The following is a 15,760-nucleotide window of genomic DNA, read 5'->3' as shown; positions in this document are numbered from 1 at the left end:
CCCTGCACTTTGGGAGGCTGAGGCGGGTGGATCCTTTGAAGTCGGGAGTTCGAGACCAGACTGATCAATATGGAGAAACCCCGTCTTTACTAAAAATACAAAATTAGCCAGGTGTGGTGGCGCATGCCTGTAATCCCAGCTACTCGGGAGGCTGAGGCAGGAGAATCGCTTGAACCTGGGAGGTGGAGGTTACGGGGTGAACCGAGATACTGCCATTGCACTCCAGCCTGGGTAACAAGAGCAAAACTCCTTCGCAAAAAAAAAAAAAAGCCAAGATTTGAAGAGGAAATGATCATTTCATTGATTGGAAAGATGCACTTTGGAAATATATTGTTAATATCTCTGAGAATTGGGGCATCTAATAATCAATGGCATTTTACTAATATAATGCAGTGTTTCCCCTTAGCTCATAAAATAGTGGTGCATCTTATAATCAATGTTATTTGGGTTGGAAGTGTTAGCTTTTCACGTGAGATAGGCTGTTGGATGAACCAGCTGTGCAGGCCAAGAAAACAGTGACTTTGCTGTGGTCAAAGAGAGATTTATTTTTTTGAGACGGTGTTTTGCTCTTGTTGCCCAGGCTGGAGTACAATGGTGTGATCTCAGCTCACCACAACCTCCACCTCCTGGTGATTCTCCTGCCTCAGCCTCCCGAGTAGCTGGGATTACAGGGATGTGTCACCATGCCCAGCTAATTTTCTATTTTTAGTAGAGTTGGAGTTTCTCCGTGTTAGTCAGGCTGGTCTTGAACTCCGGACCTCAGGTGATCTGCCCACCTCGGCCTCCCAAAGTGCTGGGATTACAGGCATGAGCCACCACGCCCTGCCTCAGAGAGATTCAAACAGGAAGTTCCCCCTGGTCTGAAAGGAATCTACAGTATAGGAAAAGGAGAGAAACCAAGGCTCAGTCCAAGACACATGGCATGAAGAAGCAGACAGGCAATGTGTGGGGCAGGACGAAGATCGGACCCGTCATGACCCCAGAGCCATTAGGGGAAAGCCACTGTGAATCAGTGATGATCCCACCAAAACAACAATAACACCCTGGTGGGCGCCAGGCTGCTTTAACACATGAGAGATGAGAGGTTTTAGACATTCTGTTTGGGCAGGGTTTTGGGAGTGTGTGTTGCAATCCTTTGACCAACTTACTCATCAAGTCTAGAATATCAGAGGAAGGTGTTTCCTCTTGAAACTGAAAGGCCATGATTTGGGGACCAACAAAAAAGGAAGGCTGTCTCATAGGACAGATAGTAAAGATAAGGAATATGCTGCCCTGATATGAGAAGCAGACTAAAAATATGATTTTGTTTAGGAAGATATTCCTGTTAGAGACAGATGTTCAAATAACTGTGAAGTCAGGTGTTCAGTGCTGGGATAGAGGTGGTGCAATGTGCCGAGGGACCTCACAGAGCCTCCAGGTCCTGACATGAGAGCTGGTTCTCAGGGTGTGCCAGGCTGCTAGGGAGGGACAGAAGCGTATTTCCAGACAGAGGACGCCCCTCCAGCCTGCTGCTCCAGAACCAGACGCCCCTGACTGCTATCCCGGCATCTTCTCTCACCACAGGCTAGGCCTTTGTTCCCAGACCAAACTGAGGATCGGGCTGCTTATTTTTGTGGCCCTGTAACGAGATGCAGGTGAACTGGGAGAGAAAGGAGTTTTTATTTCTATAACTGGTTACAGGGAGAAGGCCTGGAATTTATCAGCAGAGCAACTCAAAATTACAAAGTTCCCAGAGCTTCTATACCTTCTTCTTTTTTTTTTTTTGAGATGCAGTCTCTGTCACCCAGGCTGGAGTGCAATGGTGCTATCTTGGCTCATTGCAACCTTTGCCTCCTGGGCTGAAGCAATTTTCCTGCCTCAGCCTCCCAAGTAGCTGGGACTACAGGGCGTGCCACCAAGTCTGGCCAATTTTTATATTTTTAGTAGAATTGGGGTTTCACCATATTGATCAGGCTGGTCTTGAACTCCTGACCTCGTGATCCGCCCATCTAGGCCTCCCAAAGTGCTGGGATTATAAGCCTGAGTCACTGTGCCAGGCCCTTAGAGTTCTATACCTTCTAACTAGATGTCTATGTGTAAGTGTTCATTCATCCAAAGACATAACTTCTTTTAATCGATAACTAAGATTTGAGTCCTGAAGACCTTCCTCTGGAAACTCAGTAAATTTACTTAATCTAAATGGGTCCAGGTGCTGGGGTGATTACCCTTATCTTGTGTTCTGCTACATCATGGAGGTTTGGGGAGTTCCTTCAGACCCCCAATAAACTTGTTTAATCCTAAATGAGTCCTATTAAGTATTCCTTTATTACCTTATCATCCTTTAAGACCCAGGAAAGGCCCAGGCAAAACTCTTGGTGGACGTTTGTTATATTCCAGCCTTTGTACGTGGGCACTGGCTCTCTTAGCTTTTAATATTTAACTTAATCACGCAGTCAATACTGAAATAGTTGTTATGGAGGCCTGCATTAGTGAGACCTGGCCTGCCACTCCCTGGCCTGGCTGGACCTTGTTTCATCTGTCCATGGGGGTGGAGTGGGGATTATTCGTCCCTGCTTCTGTCTCTGGCCTCCTCCACCTGCAGCTCTGGCAATAGCTGCCCCTTTATTGGTTTTAATCGGAGCTCTGAAACATTGTTTTTCATTTCCCCCCTTTCCGCTAATTAACTGCAGCCTATTAATTAGTGCTATTGGACTCCCCACTCCCATAAATCCCATTCACTAACCATGCCCTGCCTCCCCAGCTTTTGCTGAATACGTGACTGCGCTGTAGTGTAGCTGCCTCTCCCTGAGAAGTGATTACAGATCTTGGCTGTGCTGACCCCCTGCCACAGCTGCCCAGAGAGGTCACAGCTTGGCCGGATACTTCATCTTGATTAGCCTTTAACTTCTTCCCTCCCCATCTTCCTCTCTGACATTGAGAGGGCATGGCACTAAGCTGTAGGTTAAAATCCCTCCTAATATCAAGGATCGAGCTCTTCTCCTTGGGCCTGTTTCCTGCACTCCCTGGTGCTGCTCTGAGTCACGGATAACAGCACTGTGGGGCCGGAGGAACTGAGCTGATCCCCTCCCCTGACCCAGTGGAGTCTCCCGTCAAAACCCAGATCGGCTTTCTTCAGATCACTTGACCTCATTATCGATCACAGTGATTTTGGTCTGTCCTGCCCCTTTAACTCTCAGCTCTGATGTCGGCTCCCTTTTTGTTTACTTAGCTTTCATGTGAAATTCCAAATCTTCAAAGCTCTGCTTCTTTTCACCCCACCCAGACTTCTTACCCCGATTCCCGGAATCTCCCAACTCTCCCAGTGTGATCACTTCATTGCTCCCCTTCTCCATTGAGAAGGCTCTTATTTCTTACTTCTCTCTCTCTCTTTTTTTTTTTTTTGAGATCGAGTCTTGCTCTGTTGCCAGGCTGGAGTGCAGTGGCGTGATCTCGGCTCACTGCAACCTCTGCCTCCAAGGTTCAAGCAATTCTCCTGCCTCAGCCTCCTGAGTAGCTGGGACTACAGGCATGTGCCACCATACCCAGTTAATTTTTGTATTTTTAGTAAAGATCAAGTTTCACCATTTTGGCCAGGATGGTCTCAAACTCCAAGCCTCAAGTGATTCACCTGCCTCGGCCTCCCAAAGTGCTGCGATTACAGGTTTGAACCACAGAGCGCGGCCTCTTTCTTGTGTTTGTTTAATACTTGTAATTCTTGACTCCTCTTCTGTGATTCCCCCTTTCCCCCAAACACATGCACATACTCTCCCTCTCCCGCCTCAGCTCAAGCTAAGCCTGGGCTATAGGAAGGATGTTATCCCTTCTTGAGTAATAGCCCAGGCCTCATTAGAAACTTCAAGGGAAGTAGCTGAGCTCATGGTAGACAGAATGCCATCTACCATGATGAAGGTGCTGGTAAAAATAGCTGCCACTGATTGAGATCTGACTGCACGTCAGGCATGGTGCTAAACGCACACACATCTCATGTAGTTCTTCCAGCGCCCTTTGGACTGTACTCCCATCTTCCAGATGAGGAAAGTGAGGCTCAGGATCCTTAAGTAACTTGCCCAAGTGCACACAGCTGGTAAGTGCCTGAGCCTGTATTTAAACCCTGTCAACCTCTAGTCTACATTTATGTGGGTTTTTTTTTTTTAAACTTTGACCCACACAATCCTTTAGGTGAAAGTGGTTTTCTTTGGAAAGTGAAAGTGCCCAGATCATTGTGTGACTCTGCTCTTCCTTCAGTCCTAGGAGGCCAATGTAGCTCAGAGCCTAACCCCTTCCTGGCCTTTTCCCCCTTGCACAGTATGGCCCCAGATGAGGCCTGTCCTCTTTATACCTGGTGGTAGCAGGTTAAAGATGAGCAGTGGGGGTGGGAAGCAGAGAGGGGCCTCCCGCCAGCCAATCGGGAGGCGACCGCCTAGGCTCCCAGCACAGCATCATCTGCTCCTGCTAAGACAATCATCCACATAAAAGGCTAATTGTATTAATCACCAAGGCACCCGGCCCGAGTCCTCCTCCCTTTTGGGAGAATTATGAATTGCAATTGCAGATGGCTCCACTGATTGAAGGCAGTGCTCAGCAGGGAGAAGGGTCAGATCAGATTACACACCAGTAATTAAAAACTTCCCTGACAAACAGGAGGAAGGGAATGCACACCCAGGGCTGGCCTGGTTGGGTCTCTGTCCTCCCCATGTCCCCTGCCCCTACCCAGGCCCAGGGGCTAGGCCAATGAAGCCTGCTTCCCCCAGCTGGAGCCACTGAGATTCAGCTCCCCAAAGGCCAGCCCTTCCCTCATCCAAACAGATGGCCTGCTGTCCTATTAAACGGCTCCAGAGGAGGGGAAGCAAAGCTTTGGTTACTTATTTCCACATCTAACCTTGGATGCTCTTAGAGGCTAACCTAATTCCCCACTTCTCAGGAACCTTATTTCCTCCTGCTCTGTCCTGATAGAGAACTGCTTTGAAGAACTGTTGGTGAAAATAGCACCCCAGCTTCCTCTTCAAGGAACCCCCTGTATTTTGGCCTGTAAGTTCCTGGGACAGGCGTTGTGAAGCCTGCTCTGAAATTGCAGGTGGAACAGCAAATGTCTGGCGATGCACCCTCTCCCCAGCCCCTACCTGGAAGCATAGGCTTCTCAGCTGCTGTCACACTGGCTTATTTGGAGCTGTAACTCCTGAAAATATCTCCTCTTGATCTATTACTGCTTCCCCTCCCTCCCCAGCTGCCCAGCCTTATTCATTCATCAAACTTATATTGAGCACCCAGTGTGTGCCTGGCTCTGGGTACAAAAAGCAGTGATGATTTGTCAAGGAGCTTAAGGGAGCTCCACACCCCTATCCCTCTAGTTCCCGTTTCCTTCCTTCCTGGGCCTGCAGCTTGTATGAGACCCCCTGAAGCTCTATTTTGGAAAATTCTAAACTGGGAGCTGGGGACACCTTAAGTGTTCATGCTCCGGACCTGGGTGATCTTTAGCAAGTCAATCATGTCCTCTGCATACACCGCTCTCATATATGCATGCATACAGATAGACACTCAGCTGTCCCTGCTCATAAAGGGGCACAGGCAGCCTTGGGCTCTGAGAGATTGCGAAGATGGATGAGTGGGGCCCAGCTTGGAGAGATGTGAGTGGTATCTGCACTGATATTACAGAATGCTGAGCACAGCCACTGGGGCCGTGAGCACCAGGGATTCAGCTACTGCATTGGCCACAGTCTGGGTCTGTCATGCTGCCCTTGAAGACTTAGGTAGCCTTTCCCTCATCCCCATTCCCTCAGGAGATATCATTAAAAAGGATCTATCTTTTGTTTGTATTTTAATTTAGTTTTTCATTTTAAATAATAGAGATGGAGTCTCACTATGCTGCCCAGGATGGTCTTGGACTCCTGGCCTCAAGCAGTCCTCCTGCTCTGGCCACCCAATGTGTCGGTGATTACAGGGGTGAGCCACCACACCTGGCTAAATTTTTAATTTTTTGTAAAGGCAGAGCATTGCCATGTTTCTCAGGCTGGTCTCGAACTCCTGGCCTCAAGTGATCCTCTCACTTTGGCCTCCCAAAGTGTTGGGATTACAGGCAGGAGCCACTGCACCAGGACAGGACCCATCTTTTTTTTTTTTTTTTTTTTTTTGAGACGGAGTCTTCCTCTGTCTCCAGGCTGGAGTGCAGTGGCACAATCTTGGCTCACTTCAACCTCCACCTCCCAGGTTCAAGTGATTTTCCTGCCTCAGCCTCCCCAGCTTGGATTACAAGTGTGCATTATCATGCCTGGCTAATTTTTTGTATTTTAATAGAGATGGGGTTTCACCATGTTGGCCAGGATGGTCTTGATCTCCTGACCTTGTGATCTGCCCACCTTGACCTCCCAAAGTGCTGGGATTACAGGCGTGAGCCACCATGCCCGGCTGCCAGGACCCATCTTTTATATGAATTTGGCTGCTGCATCTTAGGGTACCATGGTGATGGGCATCATAGAGATGAGAACTGACTTTATTGGCTTGCCTCTGCATTCCAGGACCCTCTCACAGCCCCTCACACCACAAATCCCCAAGGTCAGCAGACCCAGGAGAAGAGGAGACAGGGTCCCTGGTAAGTAGATGAATGATGTGAGAGAAAACCCACCCTCTTCCCTCCCTCTCAGTCATCTTCCTCTCTCTCTTTCCCTCCTCCCTCTCATTACCAACAGCAATTGTATTCAAACCCAAGAATTACAGTAACAGTAACAATAACCATCATTTATTGGGATTGTTTTTCTAGCATTTTAACTTCCAAAAATATTTTCCAATTTCTTGATTTCACAGCAGTCCTTGGAGGGGGATCATGTCCATTTTACAGCCAGAGAAGTCGAGATCCACACAGGACCCCCAAGTTGTGGGCAGAATAAATCTACAGCAGCCTTGAAATATTAAACCATTTAGATTTTGGGAGTCTTTCAGAGGCAATGAATCTCAAATCTTAGTTTCCTGGGTTACTCCTGGGTTCCTACCACCCTTAGGGCTTATTCACAGCTTTTTGGGGATCCTGTAAATGCTGACAGAGAGGCTGGAGACCCCAAGTCATGAGTCATGGCTGGGATGGACACTTCCCCTCTAAGGATTGTTCCTGCCTACCAGTGGGCTGTGGGGTGGGAGCTGGGGCAAGCACCTGGGAGGACGCTTCCCTGGGAAAGGCCTATCTGGCTCAAACCTCCCTTCCTCTATCCCACCCCTCTGCCAGCCTGAAAAAATGTTCGTCTGTGTCAGCTCTTCTCAAGGGTGGGGGCCTCTCTGGAGCATTTGGAGTGAGGAATAAAGTACTATTGGGAGGGGCCAGGTGCGATGGCTTACGCCTGTAATCCCAGCACTTTGGGAGGCCGAGGTGGATGGATCACGGGAGGTCAGGGGTTCAAGACCAGCCTAGTCAACATGGTGAAATCCTGTCTCTACTAAAAATATGAAAATTAGCTGGGTGTGGTGGCGGGCGGCTCTAATCCCAGCTGCTCGGGGGGCTGAGGCAGGAGAATCCCTTAAACCTGGGAGGTGGAGGTTGCTGTGAGCTGAGATCATGCCTCTACACTCCTGTCTCAAAAAAACAAAAACAAACACACAAACAAAACAAAAACCCAAAGATCTATTGGGAGAGCAATCTCTGTCCTCAGGAAGCCCCCAGTCTGAGGGAAGAACTATGTCCCCCAAAACCACACCCAAGGGCAGAGAAATCCCCCCCACCCAGGAGCTCAGAGACTGTCCCAGGGCCTGATTCCTCCAGACAGCCTGTCCCCTCCACCCCAAGGGTTTCCTGGGTGGGTAAGAAGTTGGGCTTCCTGAGGTCCCTGTAGCTCCCATGTCTAAGCAGAGTGGCTGTCTGGGCTCTCATTCCTTTCTCCCCCAAGACTCGGGCATCTGGAGGCTCAGGACTCCTATGGGGTCCAGTTGGGTGAGAGGGGAGGAGGGCGATCCTAAGTCCCTTGCCTTCCTCTGCTCTGTCCCACGGAGAGGTGGGGAAGCCCTAGGGAGAGGGAACGAGACACATTCACTCCCAGATTCTTTTTTTTTTTTTTGAGACAGAGTCTCGCTCTGTCACCTGGGCTGGAATGCGGTGGCATGATCTCGGCTCACTGCAACCTCCACCTCCTGGGTTCAAGCAATTCTCCTGCCACAGCCTCCCAAGTAGCTGGTTTGACAGGTGAGAGCCACCATATCCAGCTAATTTTTGTATTTTTAGTAGAGACGGGGTTTCACCATGTTGGCCAGGCTGGTCTCAAACTCTTGACCTCATGATCCGCCCCTCTTGGCCTCTCAAAGTGCTGGGATTACAGGCGGGAGCCACCGCACCCGGCTTACTCACAGATTCCATCTAGAAATGTAATGCCAGGGATAGGGCTTGTCCCCTCCGGCCCACCTGGTCAGGACAAGAGGTCAAGCCTCCCCCTCCCACCATCCCCACGGAGAACCTCCAGGCAGGCCCTGCAAGGCAGGGAGCCTGAGAGCGCCACTAGGCCTAGGCTGTTTCACACACTCTCCATCTCCACGGCTCCCGAACGGGGCTGGGATTCCTTCTTTAGGGGCTCCACCCCTGTCCCCACCTCTGCGGTGCCTGTGAGGATAGCCAGCCTCTGGGTCAGGGTCTTGGTGTCGGGGAACAGGATGAAGTTGTAGATCAGTGAGGCCAGGAGGGCTCCCGTCAGGGGCCCCACCCAGAAGACCTGAGGAGAAGGACGTGGTCACCCCACCCGGGAGCTGTCAGGATGGCAGGGTAGCTCTGGGACCTCTGCCTGCTTCCCTAGTGCTGGCTTGGTCTCCCAAGTCTCCCTCACATGTCTCTAAGGTGCTAAATGTGAGAACCACGAGTCATGCTTCCCAAGCCCACAGGGTGAGGGGACCTTGCCTTCGCTGGGGCTGAGCCCAGGCTCTGCAGCCGTGGCTGGGAGCTGGGACCCGGGCTGGTCTCCTCACCCACCCCCACCTCTTTTCTCTCACTTCCCCCGTTTTAGCCATGAGTCCTGGCTATTGCTGTTTCTGTCTCTGCTGGTGTGTGTCTATTTCTGTTTGTCTTTTTCTTTATCCAAGTTTGAAAATTGGTCCAGCTGGAGAAAGTGAATAAGGAAACAGCCAGAACTTAAAAGTCTGGGCCAAGGCTGCAGCTCCTGCCCTGGCCCATTTCTTGCCAGTCCACTGGGTACCCCAGGCAGCTGAAGCCGAAGAGAAAGGAAGTCCCAGCCAGGACACCTGCCCTAGCCTTCTGAGCTTAGGGAAGGCTGCGCTTCAGGCTCAGAATGGTCTGGGGGCCCATCTTCCCATCTGCGTGGACCCGCTGCGCTGCGAGTGAACCCCACCATCTATTGCCAGCTCAGGCTCCCTCCCTTCCCCAGGGCTGCCGGCAGAGGGGCTCACCCAGTGGACTGTGAACTTCCCAATGATGACGGCAGGGCCGAAGGAGCGGGCAGGGTTCATGGAACAGCCGGTGAAGTGGATCTGGGGAGCAAGTGTGGGGTCAGGGTTGGAGAAGGCTTGAGGCAGGCCTGAGAGGGGACCGTTTCTCAGTCCTGGCTCAGAGCTGTAGTGCCAGCCACAGCCTCTGTACTGCCATATCCTGGGCCTAGAGTGCAGGGGGTACCACTTTGGCTCCAAGACCCGAGGGGCTCAGGGAGGGACACTGCCTGAGCTTCAGGGTTCCACAGTTTCCCCGGGGACAGACCCAGTGTGCGGACGTGCATGGTGTCCCCTCTGCTCCTTACCCCAATGAGGTGGCCCAGTGCCACAGAGATCCCAATCATGGTGGCGGGGGAGCCGGATGTCTGGCGGCTGTCGGTGGAAGCGAAGACACAGAGCACCAGCTGCAGGGTCAGAAGCAGCTCCACAGCCACTGCCTGGCCATTTGAGATGCTGTTCCGGACCTGGGCAAAGGAGTTACTCTGGAGCAGACACCGGCAGACTCTGCCCTCAGACAGACAGAGACACCCCTGGCCCTGGGCCTGTCTCCTCAGCTGGAAGGGGGTGACACCGCGCCGCCGCCCAGCTTCAGGACTTCAGGAGGTCTGTGCAGTGGGGTCCATATCTGCTCCAGACCCCTGCCCTTGCAGAAGTGAGTGGCCCTCCTCCCACTCCACCAGGGGGCTGGCTGGGCCCATGGTTCAGGAGGCTTGCTTGAGAGGAGGCAGGCAGCAGGTGCGGGAGGAGGAGATTTGGGGAAGAGGGTAGAACACGGTTGGTCAGGAAATGGGGTAGGGGTGTGAGGCAGGTCTTGAGGTGGAGGGAAGAACTTGGGAACAACCAGAGTGCAGAGGACGTGGGTGAAGGCTGGGGAGGAAAATGAAGTCCCCGTGGGGCCCCTTCCTCTGCCTTGCCGCAGGCTCCCTTGACCATGTCTACCCTTCAACGCCAGGTCCTTCTATTCCTTCTCCTTTGTGTGGCTTCCTCCTTCCCCACCTGCTCTTCCTTCCACTATCACATTTCTATTCTGCCCTAAACAGAGGTCAAGGCTCAGTCCTCTGGGTCCTGGGGCCCAGCCCGGGCAGGTGCGGAGCCTGCAGCCGACTCATTTCCTCCTCTGCTCCCTCGCCTCCGTTCTGGCCTCTGCCTTCACCACCTGTGCACCTTCCCGCCTCCGGCCCTCAAGGGTGCCCCTCCCTGCACCTACCACGTTGATCCCAAGGGTCTCTCGGATGTCTCCCGGCATGACCCCGTACAGCAGAGCAGCCCCCACCGTGGCCCCCACCAGCTGGGCAGCCACATAGGCCACAGCTCGGGGCAGAGAGATGTGGGAGCCTACGAGGAAGGCCAGTGTCACGGCGGGGTTGGCGTGGGCCCCGCTGGCCTTCCAGGTGACCTGCACAGCCATGGCGGTGACCAGGTTGAAGGTGATGGCGATCTGCAGCACGGAAGGAAGTGCTGTGGGCCAGCGCATGACGGAGCCCACGCCGAAGAACACATACAGCCCCGTGGCCAGGAACTCTGCAAACAGCGCCCTGCTGATGGCTTTCCAAAGCTTGCACACCAACATGCTGGCCCAGCTGCGGCCCCCTGGCTCCGCTGCATCCATGTCCTGGTGCCTTGGCTCTTTCCTGCTTTGCTCTGGGGCCTCTTCTCTGCTCCTCTGGTATTGGATCTCCTCTGTCTCTTCTGGTCTCCTGTCTATGGCTGACTCTGGCTTTTGCTCTCTGTGGAGGCTTCTCTGGCTCCCACCTGCAGCTCCTCCACCACGCTAGTGTCCCCAGGAATGTGCTAGTCAGACTGGCAGGGAGCAGGTGGATGGGGTTATGTATGTATGTGGGGGTGGTGTGAGGAGTGTTGCTTACATGCCTGCTCCAGCCTGAGCTCACCTGATGGGGTGGGATGTGGGGGTGTCTCTGGGCACTGAGCTGGAACCTCCTAGGAGGATTTCTAGGATGGGCTGGGCCTGACTTGGCTAGGCTGAGGTCTAGCCCGAGGGTTATAGGTGCAGGGCAGCAGGGGTCATGGGATTTCAGAGTGCTCCTATTCCAATGTCAGTGAGATAAAGTAAGATCATTCAGATCCCCAAGCCCAAGGCCTGCTTTCAGGGGTCCTGTACATTCCCAGGTCCTGTTCGTCTGGCCCCCTCTGTGTCTAGGCTTTGCTTCCAGATGGGCACCAAGCAGTGCTTGTGAACCCAGATGTGAAAGTAAGTCCTCTCCCCCACTCCCACCTATGCCCACACTTACAGAATGCAGGTGTGAATAGAGTCAACTTTACCAAGGACACTGTGGACACTGTGGCCTGTGGGGGTGCAGAGGGGCAGGTGGAGAAGGGGTTTATTCTACAGGGACGCAAACCGCGTTGGATCACACAAGGCCACACATGTCACACCAGTGGAAACCTCTTCTGTCCACCTCTGCTGTCCACCAGTGGGAATTTCCACTGGCCCTTCACTCACTTCCTCCTGCCTCTCTGCCCTCCCCCGCGCTCCGCTCGCTTCTCGGCCCCTCCCTCTCTGCTCTCCTCCTCTCAGGGCCAAACAGATTTCGCTCCTTTCTCTCCTAAGGCAGCATAACCATTTTTGTGGTTGCACTGGCCCTATGGTCACCCATGCCTTTTTAACCCTAGCAGATAGCAAGGTATTTTCTCAAACAAAAGTATTGCTCCCTAAGAAGAGTCTGTCAAGCTGTTAAAATAATAATCTTCCCCTCTGAACCACAGCTGGGTGCCCTGACCTCATCCCTGGCGTATGTACCTGCCCACAGATGTCTCCTGGTTGTTCTCAGCCTCCTCAAACGCAATCTGTCTCAAGATGAGATCCCCCTCTCTCCTGGCACCCCCCCCCACCCGCCCCGGCAACCCCCCATGTGTTCCTCTTGTTTTCTCCAGCTCAGCTGGTGGCATCTGAGAAGCATCCTTGACCCTTTTCTCCCTCCTTCCCCCATCCAGGAGAAGCATCAAGTCCTGCTGATTTTGAATCCTAAATATCTCTTGACTGTGCCCTCTTTTTGCCACCCCTGCCTCCCTGCAGCCTTTAACCAGTCTCTCTGTCTGCTCCCTTGCTCCGCTCCAATCAATTTTCCATACTGCAGCCTGAGTGCTGAAATGCAAATCTGATCATGCTGCTCCCCTGCTAAAATCCCTTCCAAGCCTCCCGTCCCTCTGGAAGCTCAGTGCCTGCCTTCAGGGACCCTGCTGCTCTGCCTTGCCTCTCCCCACTCCGTTACCCTCAGGTTTTACCAAATGCATACTCCTGCTGACCTCTCCTCGGAAAACGCTCTCTTCTCTTCTTGGAGATCCCTTGCACTCCATTTGCTTGGGTAACTCCCACCCCAAAGGCTCAGTTTTGACGTTGCTTGCTCCTTTCCTGGGTGGGAACCCCTCTGCATGCTCCCACCATACGTCGGCATTCTCCCACACTGCAGTCACCACAGGGTGCTGTCATGGTGTGAATGTGTCTCCCCAGTGAGGCAAGGCGGGGAGGCCTTAGGGGTCAGGAACCAAGTTTTGCTCACCCCTACATGTAGTATCTTGCACAGAGATTGGCACAGTAAATGCCCAATAAATATTTGTTGAATGAATGAATAAAAACTTCTTGCTGGGCGCAGCAGCTCACGCCTGTAATCCCAACACTCTGGGAGGCCAAGGCGGGCGGATTACCTGAGGTTGGGAGTTTGAGACCAGCCTGACCAATGTAGAGAAACCCTGGCTCCACTAAAAACACAAAATTAGCCTGGTATGGTGGCAGGCGCCTGTAATCCCAGCCACTCAGGAGGCTGAGGCAGGAGAATTGACTGAACCAGGAGGTGGAGGTTGCGGTGAGCCGAGATCGTGCCACTGCACTCCAGCCTGGGCAACAAGAGCGAAACTCCATATTAAATTAAAAAAAAAACAACAAAAAAACTTCTTGACCTCCTGGGTCAGATGACTATGTCTGCTCTATTTCAGCCTCAGACCTTCCCCCTCCTGGGACTGGGCCTTCTGATATTTTCAAGAGAAACATCTCAACTCTGGACCCCAGGCTCTATTATTCCCCAATCCCTGTCTGAGTCCCAGTAAAATTCCTCACTCATTCCCTTCTGTTCTCCCCGCTGTCTCAGCTTCACCCTGTCCTCTCCAGGGAACCCCTGGGATCTCACCCTGAGCAGGCTCTTGCCAGCACCCCACCGTCCTGGGTCCCTGTCCTCTCCACCCCGTCCCTGCTGCCTGTGTCTGTTCTCATCCTCTCCCACGGCTCTCTGCCCTGCATCTGCACTGCTGAGCACTGCTGGAGAAACTCGCCCAGCCGCGCAGACTGCTGCCATGACAAGTTCACGGTCTCTGGCCCCAGTAGGGATCGCAGCTCTGCTCAGCAATCCTTCCGCAGCTCTCCCCCTATTCTTTAAACCTCCCCCACTCTCTTCAAGTACTCAGCTCACTCTGGCTTTCTCTTAGCAGAGCACCCAACCTTGCCTCCCGCCCAACCTAGAAAGCCAACCTACCAGGAAAGGCTTCTTCCTGTCCTTCCTCCCAGCTGCCCTGTGGCCTTGAAGTAGAGGCAGCCCTTCTCAGGTGTACGAGTCAGGGTCGGGGGAACCTCCTTGGACTTCTGGCTCCCTTGAGTGACTGGGGCCCTCTCTTGGCCATTCCCACTCTCACCTGTGGCTTTCAGACCTCCCCTTCTCCTGACTTCTTCCCTATAAATGTGCCTGTGTAGTCGCGGAGCAGTGGAAGATGATAGTTTGGAGTCAAGGTTCCAGTCACCCGTCCACTGCCCAGTAGCCCCCAGCCCCCCATTACTGAAACTGCTCTGGCAAAAGGCAGCATGACCTCCTCTCCAGCCCGCTGTGGTGCATGGGCTGCCAGCCATCTCCCTCCTGAAGCCTCTTTTTCCCAGCCTTTGAGGCACAGGCATCACCTGGCTGTACCCCCACATCTGTGAGGGCATCTCTGCCTCCATGGCTGGCTCCTCTTCTGCTGATCCTTAAGCCCAGGCCTTGTCACTCCTGATGAGTGTGCCTGGGCAGTCCTGTTCCCACCTGTGGCCTGCGCACCCTGTTGACTCTCAGCACTGCCTCTGGCCCAGACCTTTCTCTGAACTCCAGACCCACTCACCTCTCACTGGACCCTCCAGCCTGCTCCTCCTCACCCTGCTCTTACTCAGTTGCCGAGGCCAGAACACGGGAATCATCTGGTGCCTTGCCTTCCCCCAGCCCACAGCAAACAGCCGACCAGGTTCCTGGTAGATCTCTCTCACACGTGACACCTCTTTCCATCCCCCCTTGCCACTGGTCCAGTGCAGCCTTATCATCTCTCCAGGATGACTGCATTGGCCTCCTTCCTGGGCCCTCAGACTACACTGCACATCTGTTTCCTTCCACGCCACTCTCCTCTCCACTTACTGTCAGACAGATCCTTCCAAAATGCAAAGCTCATCATGTTACTCCTCTGCTCAAAAACTTTCAATGGCTCCCCACTGCCTCAGGCTCAGGTCTGAATACCCATGTTTAACATCCAAGGAAGGCTCCCCTGCCACTGCCCACCCTGCACCCTCTACTCAAGCCAGGCCAAACCTAGTTCCCCAGAACGAACCATTTGCTGTGGACTTTGGATGCCTCTCCTTTTTGTCTCTCAACACTTTGCTCAAGTGCAATTCCTCTGTGAAGCCTGCCCTGATTTCCCTCTCTGGCAGAATCAGGGCACGCTTCTTAGAGAAGCAGAGCTTGAGCAAAGCCCGGGGCTGGTTGTGGCCTCGGCCTCCTCAATGCCTCCACTGTTCCAGCGCAGACTCCATCCCTGTCCGACATAGAGGACTCATTCAAGAAATGCTCGAGGGATGACAGGGCATGGCTGTGGGGGCAGCGTGGGCACAGTTCCTCCCTGGCACAGGGGGGTACCTAGCTGGGGGCTGTCCCAAGTACCTCAAGGGCATTTGTCTCCTTCCCTCACCTCGGACGGGGCCAGTAGAGGGCTTGGTGGACAGGCACTTACCAGTCCTTTCATCTGACCGAGCCTCAGTTTCTACCCTTGTTAAACGGGTGCCAAGTGGCAGTAACGCGTCTCTGTCGAGGGCTGCTGAGGCGGCGAGTGAAAGCATTGTGAACACTGCCATGTGTACCGCAGCCCAAGCAGTAGCTTAAGCTCAAGATCCTCATTTACACAGTGGGGATGGTGCTAACAGTTCCCTCCGCCCCGGGTGTAGTTACAGTAAATGTGCTGACACCTAGGAGAGGGCCTCCATACAGAAAATGTGAACGATTAGGGTTGCAGCTTCCGTGCCCCTGCCGTGACACAGCTGTGGGGACGGGGCTGCACGGCTGCTCCAAGACAGACACCTCAGCACCTGCCCTGGGCCCTAGAGCCTGACAGTGCTAAGTGCAGCAGTAGCCCT

The 15,760-nt window shown here is 53.2% G+C and overlaps 1 protein-coding gene across 2 annotated transcripts; it reads right to left on the bottom strand.

Annotated features, from left to right (window-relative positions):
* Positions 1 to 6,702: 6,702 nt before the first annotated feature.
* Positions 6,703 to 11,326, bottom strand: LOC105709499 (aquaporin-6). Of its 2 annotated transcripts, none has more exons than XM_012441418.2 (4): positions 10,595 to 11,326; positions 9,693 to 9,759; positions 9,349 to 9,429; positions 6,703 to 8,660 (listed from the first exon to the last, which is right to left on the bottom strand). In XM_012441418.2, the coding sequence occupies exons 1-4, from the start codon at positions 10,994 to 10,996 to the stop codon at positions 8,374 to 8,376; spliced, it is 837 nt and encodes a 278-aa protein (XP_012296841.2). In that variant the 5' UTR covers positions 10,997 to 11,326; the 3' UTR covers positions 6,703 to 8,373. The 2 variants fall into 2 exon arrangements, with proteins under 2 accessions (XP_012296841.2, XP_012296840.1); XM_012441417.2 differs by having other exon boundaries at positions 8,404 to 8,660; positions 9,693 to 9,851.
* Positions 11,327 to 15,760: the final 4,434 nt, after the last annotated feature.

The sequence above is a fragment of the Aotus nancymaae genome, unplaced genomic scaffold (assembly GCF_030222135.1).
Source record: "Aotus nancymaae isolate 86718 unplaced genomic scaffold, 86718_ANA_hifiasm-v0.15.2.pri h1tg000016l, whole genome shotgun sequence".
NCBI classification, from domain to species: Eukaryota; Metazoa; Chordata; class Mammalia; order Primates; family Aotidae; genus Aotus; species Aotus nancymaae.
Note: the sequence above shows the minus strand (reverse complement) of the source record. Positions and strands in the feature narration are given on the sequence as shown.

Excerpts from the sequence above, each read along its gene's own strand:
- LOC105709499 (XM_012441418.2), bottom strand. The coding sequence starts at position 10,996 with ATGGATGCAGCGGAGCCAGGGGGCCGCAGCTGGGCCAGCATGTTGGTG. Across the intron at positions 9,760-10,594 it reads AGACCCTTGGGATCAACGTG|CCGCCAGACATCCGGCTCCC; the intron begins GTAGGTGCAGGG and ends TTCCACCGACAG. Across the intron at positions 8,661-9,348 it reads GGAAGTTCACAGTCCACTGG|GTCTTCTGGGTGGGGCCCCT; the intron begins GTGAGCCCCTCT and ends CCTTCTCCTCAG.